Source organism: Tinamus guttatus, unplaced genomic scaffold (genome assembly GCF_059628265.1).
Source record: "Tinamus guttatus ecotype Peru unplaced genomic scaffold, ASM5962826v1 Tinamus_guttatus_pri_ptg000712l, whole genome shotgun sequence".
Lineage (NCBI taxonomy): Eukaryota > Metazoa > Chordata > Aves > Tinamiformes > Tinamidae > Tinamus > Tinamus guttatus.
The window spans coordinates 260,186-269,521 of record NW_028289246.1 but is presented as its reverse complement, the minus strand read 5'-3'; the positions used below and the strand labels follow the sequence as shown (position 1 = coordinate 269,521).

General features: G+C 51.8%; 1 protein-coding gene across 1 annotated transcript in view; it reads left to right on the top strand.

Annotated features, from left to right (window-relative positions):
* The first annotated feature begins 1,730 nt into the window (after nucleotides 1-1,730).
* The window catches only part of LOC148591750 (ras GTPase-activating protein nGAP-like), a 113,237-nt gene continuing 105,631 nt past the window's right edge, over nucleotides 1,731-9,336 (top strand). Inside the window, 12 exon segments of the mRNA XM_088536998.1 lie at nucleotides 1,731-1,764; nucleotides 2,424-2,485; nucleotides 3,044-3,197; nucleotides 3,410-3,666; nucleotides 3,970-4,055; nucleotides 4,483-4,592; nucleotides 5,163-5,271; nucleotides 5,442-5,557; nucleotides 5,684-5,792; nucleotides 5,998-6,098; nucleotides 6,225-6,333; nucleotides 7,361-7,431. Coding sequence (XP_088393124.1) covers nucleotides 1,731-1,764; nucleotides 2,424-2,485; nucleotides 3,044-3,197; nucleotides 3,410-3,666; nucleotides 3,970-4,055; nucleotides 4,483-4,592; nucleotides 5,163-5,271; nucleotides 5,442-5,557; nucleotides 5,684-5,792; nucleotides 5,998-6,098; nucleotides 6,225-6,333; nucleotides 7,361-7,431 — 1,318 coding nt within the window.

The window sequence follows — 9,336 nt, the reverse complement described above, 5'->3', positions numbered from 1 at the left end:
TTCCCAGCATGTGGAATGAGCACATAGCTTGTGTGTCAGCTATTCACACACAGTGTGGGGGATCTGCTTATGCTTACACGTATTTTGCAAAGAGTGGCTGCCAGTTTAGGAAGGAAATCAGATTTCCAGCCAAGGTGGGCAGCCTGATTTCGGGCTTCTCTGTACGAATAGCAGATGGTTTTCCCAGTGCTGAAGCCACTTCCTTGCTGTGGGCAGATACACCCTGTCCAGCTCCAAAACCACCTGGATCTCTGGGAGGTGTTGACCCACCTCATGACCATGATTGCTGTACTGAGCGTGGAAGCTCCTTCTTGTGCCTGAGAGGGAGGTGACTGCAATAAACAGTTCTTTTCCTCTTATTTCAAACACCTTCCATGACTGCTGTCAGGGGGACCATTCTCTTAAGTACCAACCAACAGCGCTGTCTTCTAAGGCACCAGAATTCAAAGGGAAGGCTAAACACCAGCTGGGAAACTGGTCTCCTCCAGGCTCTTGTCATTGCAGTTACGGTCAGCAAAACTTGTGCTTGTGTTCACATAACTGAACACTTCTGAGAACGCGATCTTTTCTCTTCATACTTCCCCCTTCTTCTCCCTGCCAGAGATGCGACCATTGCAGAGGTGTGCAAGCGGGAAACTGCTTACTGCAGCCGGGCCTAGAGACCTGGTACTTTTCAAAGACTCCTGTGTGACTGAGAGATACACAGAGAGAGCTGTACATCATCAGATGATGTGACACATGTAGGTTATTTCCATGCATCATTTGGGTCTCTTGTGCTGTGTTGCCATAGTCTGGGTTAGGAGTGGGTCCAAAAGCCCTCCAGGGGACAGGTGTCTTGGAGGCTGGAAGTGAGTGTCGTGTCCTGCTTGCACAAAAGGAGCACCCAGCAGCGGAAGTTGGTGTTCAGCCCCCCATAACTGTCTCAGTCTGTGGCCAAGCTTTCCTTGGACTTCTGCATGTGTTTTTGTGACTGCTTAAGACAAAAAGTAATAAGGCCTACCCAAAAAAGCCCTGCCACCCTAAGCCTTCTCATTGCTCCTCATACAGGGGAAGGCTTGTGCAGAGGGAAAGGAAGCAACTGTCCAAGTCCTGTTTCAGATGTTTAAGAGGTGTTCATAGTAAGACTTTCTTCAAGGTCTTTGACCATTCCTGTGGTGAAAGAAGTAAGTCTTCTCCAGGGGCAGAGAGAGGAAATGGCTGTGCTCCTTGGGCAGCCAGTGCCATTTCCTGGCTCATGGCCCAAGGAGCACAGGTTCCTTCTTCATTCCCTGACCCAGGCACAGGCAGAGGAGGAGGAGGGCAGCTCCCTACAAGAGCGGTGCCACCTCCCTGTCCGCTGCAGGCCGTGATGTGGGTGAGTGTCACTGAGGGTGGTCAGGGCCCTGTAGCCCTCTGTGTGCGACAAGGTGTGGGGTCACAGTGGGGCCCTCACGTGTCATAGCCGCAAGGTCCCTGATATCACGGTGACCCTGGCCCCGGCGCACACTTCACTGTGAGGCCTGCGAGATTCCAGTCGCTGGCTGCTGCTCTCTGGGCTGCTTTTCCCTTCTCAGGAGCTGCTTTCCCAAGAGTTGGGGAAGGCAAAGGGAGGCAGTGGGCTACCAGCGCAAGGCCGTTTGGTGAAGTGTAGGTGAGAGACGGTTGGAGAGGAGGAAGTTCCCTTTCCGCCCTCTTCGTGCAGTCCTCACCTAGAGGGAGCGTGTGGAAATATGGAAGGCATGAAGCCTAACATGTTCCCAACTCTCCGCGACCTCACCACTGATGGTAAGGCTTTCAGCAGCGATTTCCTATGAGTATGTGAAGAGGAGTGTGTGTGAGAACTGCTATGTAGACTCTGGTGCGCGTGCAGGAGGTCTGTGTTGCCCCTCACTGGCTTGGGAGTTAAGATGACAGCCTGAAATCTGGGCTCTGTTGCCTTGAAGAAGGTCGTGGACACTCCGAGCTCCCTACTGGGAGAAGGATTGGAGCTGCCACATCAGGAGTGCTGAGTGTGCATGAATAGGAGTCAAATGTGGGCAAACCTCGCCCCTGCCGGGGTCAAACCTGGCCATTCCTGGAGCCTCTGAGGCTCCTGTGGGCATGGCTGCATGTCGTGCCAGGCTGGAAGTCCATGGGTGAATTTTCCTAGGCCTTGGCTCATGCTGGCTTGCTGTGCGCTTGGAGAGATGTGCTAGAGGGAAAGGTGTCTCCTGGCCAGAAGGCTGAATGTGTTGCGGCTCTGAGCGGACTCTAGGGAGGCTGCCAGAAAGGCTGACACAAGGCTGCTCAGCCCTTGTCTCATGTGCTTTTGATCTTTGGAAGGGCATGGCAGGGTGCGGGACTGCCTGATTCCCCTTGCGTCTCCTGTCTCCTTGCTTAGGAGAGGCCAGGACCATCGTGAGCTTGCTGACTTAGAGCACATACGTCTCTCGTTTGCTTTCCAGATATCGTTGCTATCTGGGGTGGTGTGTCGAATTACATTTTCAGAGAACTGATTCTAGACAAGGTATCCACTTTCTCCCCTCAAATTCTGATGCTGCGGGTAGCTCTGACACAGCCCTGTGCCCTCAACTGCCATCATGCTTCCCCTCCCTTGAAGCGGGAAAGAGCTCCTGGCAGTTCCCTGCGCTTGTCCAGTGTGGTGCAGAGCAGTTTCTCTGCCAGTTGAGAGCAAGAAAAAAGGCCAGCTTTACTAGAAGAAAGTGCTGCACACTTCCAGGGCCTTCTCCAGACCCCACTAACAGAGTGGAAGGACCAAGCCCAGGCAGCCTTGGACCCTTGTCAGGCTCTGCCCCACTTGTGGGATGTCCCTTTGAGGTGACCAGCTGACCTAGCATAGGGCAGTTGCTCTGCTTCTGCCACTCCAGCTGTTGGCTGGAGCGGGAAGAGGTGAGAGAGGGCCGGGCTGCAGATCTTCTCCTAAGCTGTCCCAATCAAGGGAGCCTCCTTGCACCCCTGGCGTGGGCAGGACACCAAGCACCATGGCCACATTCTGACAAGCCATTAGCCAACTTGCCTGCCTAAACAAATCTGTTTTCTCCCTGCCCTTCTCTTCTGTCCTCAGGCTGTCCGAATGGAAATAGGGACATTCTGCCTCCTGAACGATGACATCTATGTGAAGGACCGTGCTCCTGTGGCTGTTCGGCGGCCTTTCTTTTTACTTTCTACCTCTTTTGCACAGCCATTAGGCCTCACACCTGCCTGTGAGGACACTCCTGGTAAGCAGTCAGATTCAAGCCTTTGCTTTGCCTTTCACCCTACGTAGAGTTTTCACTCTCTGTGCAAACACCAGTGTTAGACTGTCTGTCTTGGAACAGCTTTAGCAACTGGCAGTGAATTCAGAGGAAACTGGTGCTCTTTAAGGCCCTCCACACTCTGTACAAGGAACTCTCCCTGCTCTCCCTTCAACCTTCTGCTGCTTTTTTTCTAGGTTTTCTGCGAACCGTTCCTCTGAACTCGGCTCTGATAACCTTGGACACCCGGTACCCTCGGCATATAGTGGAAGCCTGTATCCGGGAGACCCTGCGCTTCTTCTCTCGGGTCTTAGCCAACGGGAAGGATGCTGACTTTGTTTTCAAAAACATCGGCATTCTGGTTGTCAGAGAAAAGAGAGCAAAAATGAGGTTTTATGAGGAGTTTCTTCGTGCCATGGATAGGACAGGATACCTTCTGGAATACCTGCTCTCTGTAAGTTGGTCATTTCCACAGTGCTCCTTGCCTTTGAAATCCAGCCAACGTTCCATTCATCTGTTTGCCATTGGGCAGCCAGAACCCAGTGAGGCACAGGGGCTTGTCATGATCTGCAGTACTGTAAGCTCACTGCAGCTTTCCTCTGCAGCATTTTGTGGTCTTTGCAAGGTAGAAGAGGTGTCTTGGGTCAGAGCAAAGATGCAAGTAGCTCTGCCTTTCACTTCCCCACACACACCTTTGGGAAGCGATGGCTTTGAGACCCTCTGTGTTAATTAAAAGCTGTCTCCATCTCTGCTGCAGACTCCATGGACGAAGGATTCTGTGATACGAAGCACCGAAGCCACTGTGTTTCAGATGTGTTCGCTTGGTGTCTTCGTGTTTCCAAAGTGAGTATGCTGCCTTGTGCAGTCGGTGGCTGCCCAAGCTAGCAGCTTCTCAGCTCCTGAATGGTAGCAGCACATGTAAGCCGTCAGTCCATGCTTGTGACAGAGACAGGAAGCAAGATTTCAGTTTCAGCAGGGCTAACGGAACAAGAAGAGCTTGTTCTCCCCAGAATTTAGCAACAACATGGGAGTCCTGGGCTGAAAGCACTCTCTGATGTTAGCGTATGCTTTCTTGCAGTAAGGCCCCCAAAGCGCCCCAGCTTGGGGACAATAATGTTTCTACATCTCCCGGCACTGGAGTTCTGTATTGGGCAACTCAGCTTCCAAACAAGGCCCCGAAGAGATTGCATATTGTGCTTTGGACTGCTGTGGACTTCCCAACAGACATGAAATACCCTGTGATGTAACTCATGCTGTCCACCTGTTACAGGCTTGAGCTTGAGCTGCCTCCAAAGAGAAGAGGCACAAAACTGGCCACGGTGTCCATAAAGCCCAGCGCTCTATGGGCAGCAGAAGAGGATGCTGACAATAAAAAAGCAGGTAACGTAAGAGCAGACCCACAAGCAAGCTTAGGACACGTCCATCTTGGCCTTCCTGCTATGGCGTTTGAGACACCTTGTAAATGCGTGGGTTACGAGATTACGCACCTGCGGCACCTGCACCTAATGTTGTGACAAATCTAAGAAATGCAATACAAATCAAGCTCAGAGGATGCCCGGCACTCCAAAGTGCAGTTGGCAGGGCTGAAGGACGCTTGCGTGGGCCTGGCTTCCCTCACAGCCACAAACATTGCAAACTGCCCCCTGGTTTGTAGTAGAAAAGAGGAAAATTGTAGGCAGAGCCCATCAGCCTTCTGGGGGACAAATTCTGCCTTTAGTGGTAGAGCTGTGGAAGGGGTGGAGCCCTTGTGCCAAATATTCCTTTCATGAGAAGAGGGGGCTAGGACTGAATATGCTGCAAAAAAGTCTGTGTACGTGAGAGTTGTAGAGACGTGCCAAAATGAGCTCCCCTCACGTGTAGGGACCCAAAAAGAGAAAATGTCATCTCCTGGAAAACTCCCTCCGCCAGAGCTCCAGTTCTAAGGAGCTCTCCTCTCATCCTCCATTTCAGGAGAGCTTCCTGGCAAGTGCCTCGTCCCCAAGCCAAGCGGTTCTTCATGTGGCATAAAGGGGGCCACAGCGCCAGCAGAAGGAGTGGGCAAGAGCAATCCTCCTGCGAGGTGAGAGCCTGGGAGGAGGCAATGGAGCAAATCCTGTGCTCTGCTACTTGTGGGAGGCAGATGCGTCTCTCGGAGTGGTTGCCCTGTCCCACCCCACGCTGGGCTTTCTTGCTGCACAACCAGCAGATAGCAGTCTCAGGATCATCTCTCTGTCTTCTTCTTCATTCCAGGGGTGCACCCAAGCTCTTGCCAAGACCTCCACCACCGAGAGCGGTCAATTCACATGGAAGACCAGGCCCAAAGAAGAGTGGGCAAGAAGAGGCTGGTGATGACAACATCAGCAAAGGTAATGTAAGACCCGGTAGGAACTTGTTCAGAGGTTTGTTCTTCTTGCTGGGAAATTCTAGTCAAGGCACTAAGGTCATGCATGGACTAGCACAGGCGTTCAGCTCCCTCTTATCCCCACTTTCAGGAAGCTCTCTTGGGAAGAGCCTGCTTCCCCAGCAGAGCTACTCTTCAGGAAGTCTGAGCGGGGTCACAGCACCAGCCAAAGGAGAGGGGAAGATCAAGGCTCCTATGAGGTGAGAACCTGGGAGAGGGCCCTTGGCCTAATACTGTGCACTGGTACTTGTGGCACGGGGATGTGTTTCCTGCACACATTGTCCTTCTGAGTTAAGAAGGGTGGTTACCCCCTCCCACCATGCCCTATGCTTGCTGCAGGACGAGCACCTACCCAGAAACAGCGGGCCTCTCCTCTTAGGCTGCTTTCTCTCTTCTGGCTTCCAGGTCCAAATGCAAGCTCTTCCCAAGACCTCCAGCAGCAGTAGCAGCAGTGGCCCGTGCTCCTGTTATTCCTAGCACCCAAAGGAAGGTGGAAGTAGAGGCTGGTAAGGACAGTTCCAGCAAAGGGAATATAACACCTGACAAGATTTTTTAGTCTTCTTAGCAGGGTATTCAAGCCAGGACTGAAATGGTAGAGTATGGCTGATGTTCTGTCTCCTATGCCCTTTTAGGGAATCTTTCTGGGAAGACCATCTTTTCCCATCAGAGCCATTCTTCCCAGAGACATAGCAGGCTCACAGTGACAGCAGAAGGGAGAGAGAAGAGCACATCTCCCAGGAGGTGAGAGCCTTTGAGAAGGCAAGAGGGCTGCTGCTGTTCTCTGATCCTTGTGTGGCTGGGGTGCAAAGCCCTTCTTGACTCGCAAATGTTATTACCTGCTGCCACCATGCCCTCTGCTTTCTTGCTGCATGGCAAACATCTAAAGTATCTTGTGAGACTGCTATGTCGTTCTCATTTTTGTCTCCTTGTTTCCAGGACGAGTCTCTGCATGGCACCCACAAGACTATCCAGGAAAAATTCTACTCTTCCCAGAAACGCCTCCAATGAGAAAAGGGCAGCAGAAAGGGAGGATGCAGCCACCAAGCTTGGCACGGAGAAGCGCCTAACTTATTGGGAGACACTTAAGCTACTAGGTTAGTAGCATGTGGAGCCGGGAATGCCGGGGAGGCTGGCTTTAATGCTTCCTGTGGCGCCCAATCACACCACATCCTCACACCGTGTTGTTTATTATAGAGGAGGCAGAGATTTCTCAGGTGTACCCTGGGGTGGGTGAAGGGGCAACAGAGAGAGGTTTCAGGAGGAGCAGCACACAAAGGAAGGAAATTCATGGGGGCATCCTTCAGCCCTTAGAAGGGGTTGCCAGGAGAGGCAATGGAATGGCTGTCCTTGGTGGCACAGCACTCTTGGCAGCACATGAAGCATGGTCCAAGCTGGCCTGGCTTTCTGAAGAGTGTTCTTCTTTCACCCTGTCAGAGAGCCTTCCTCTAACCCGTGCCTGCAAGCGACTCCTCGCTCGAAAGAGGATTACGCCTGAGGAACTGGCAGAGCGAGCGAGGGTGGTGTCTGCCGAAATGGGGAAGAGTGCTTATAGAGAAGAGTCTCCTGAGAGGTGAGAGCCTTGGACAATGCTGTGCTTGTACGGGCGCAGAGATGTTTCCCCAGGACACAAAGTCTCCCTGTGCTCTGGAAGGTTATTGCCCCCTTGTCACCGTGACCTGGCTTTTCCTGGTTCCGGGCCGACAAGTGCAGAGCAGCTTTCCAGGGGACTCTCCTGTCTCATGCATCCTTATATGCCTCCCCTTTGCAGGTGTGAGGATGAGAGGGCACTGAAAAGAGCAGGCTCCAAATCTGGCCTCCTCCACGCTGCAGCAGCGCAAGGTAGTAAGTTGCCAGAAAAGGGAGCATTGCCACAAAGGTCCCTAGGGGACAGGCACATGTGCTGTTCAAGGAGAAGCTGGGAGGTGTGGGTTTGTTCAGTCTCCAGAGGAGAGGGCCTTGGTGGTGCAGGGAGCACTGTGCGACTGTCTTCAGCTCCGTAATGGCACTTTCTCCTGATCCATCCTTTCAGGGAGTCCTGCAAGGTGCCTTATTAGCCAGAGGAGGCTCTGTGCTCAAAAGCGGGCACAAGTTCCTGTGCTGCCCACCATCCAGGAGGAAGCAAGGGAGGTGGCCAAGACAGCAGTGCCTTCTTCCAGGTGAGGACATCCCCCCAGAGAAACAATTTTGGGAGATTGTGTCTTTTCTGTTGTGTGAGGGAGAGGCTTCCTCAGCATTTAGAGGCCATATGAGCTCCAGAATGGCTTGAGCACCTGTCCTGCGTGCTGGGTCTAGAAGCAGCTCATGACAAGCGAGGAAGTCAAAAGGTTCTTTTGGTAACTTCTTGACAGGGCAGGTATCTGAGTACTGACCCTGCTCCTCTTATTCTCCTGTCTGTTCAAAAGGGCACCCAGGCCTACACTACCTGCACTGTAGGTGGGCAGTGTTGGGGCACAGCTGAGTGTGACATCTCGGGCATTTGCCTTTCCCTTTTTGGCTTCTCTTGCTCAGGAAAACACTTGTGCAGAAGCACCTCCTGCTGCAGAAGCAGCTGTTCAGCCCGTGAGTGCAAGGAGGGGAGGAAACTCATCCCACACGCTCATGTCCTCCCCTCCTCGTGTGCTTTCAGATTGCCACCCTGTCCTAGCAACTCCCAAGGGCAGACAAGCCCTGCAGCACAAGGCCAGGCAGCAACGCCTGTTTGCGAAGGATGTCCAACCACAGGACAGGTAGGTTGGTTGAATGGAGTGGTGGGATTCTTGTGTCAGCCTGGAGACAGCTCTGTGAACACACTTGAATGGCTGCTGAGGAGCGAGCCCTTGCTATGAGGCCACTGGAACATGCAGTAGCTTCTTCTGGCTCTGAATTTCTAACCTGCTAGTTGCTCCAAATTTTGTCAGCATATTCTTCCTACAAATATTCTCAGAAACATCTTCAGAGCTTTTTGTTTGGTCAATGTTTTCTTCTAGTGATACTGTGAACTTTTCTGTAATTGAAAATATGCAGTTTCCTTGTAGATTGTAGATATCCAGTGATTGTTTAGATCTTTATTCAATGCGGAATGGGGCTCTGCACTGTGCCTTGTAAGCAAAACGCTGCTGACAGAAAGGGACAAAGAGAAAGCACAGAAGAACACAATCTACTCCTCTGAAAAGAAAAAAGAGAAAAAAAAAAAGAAGAAAGAAAAAGGTGAGACTAATATTCTATGATATTGCCTTTCTGTGGCCTGCAGGAAATGTGCGCCCACTGCCTGAAGGAGGAGAAAAAGATCTTCTGGGCTTCAGTGGCCGAAGATATAAAAAGGAAGGAAAGGGAAGAAAGAAGGAGATGGCAGGAGAGGCGCAGAGCAATATAAAATAGAAGAATTTTGAAAGAAACAGCATGTTCTCCTCTGTCCTTTTCCATTGAAGTGTTTCCTGCTTGTGCGAGAGATGGGTTAGAGAGCTTTCCAGCTGAAGGGCCTTGGTGCTGCTCACTGGAACGCCCAGTCTGTGGCAACAAAAAATTGGGAGGTCACTGGGGTACCTGGGAGGAGTGTTGGAGAATCTGGGCTAAGGGAGGAACTCCAGGCCTTAGGGGCCATTAGCATGAAGCGGGGCTAAAGGGAACATTCTCCCTTGGATTTTTTTTTTCCCAGTCTAAGCTTTCTAAATTATTGAGTAAAGTCAAAAGAGTAAAGTGAAAGGAGCAGTAAAGACAGAGGAGCATCTCCATCAAAGCAACCTCTTTCCATTGCACTTGGAATAG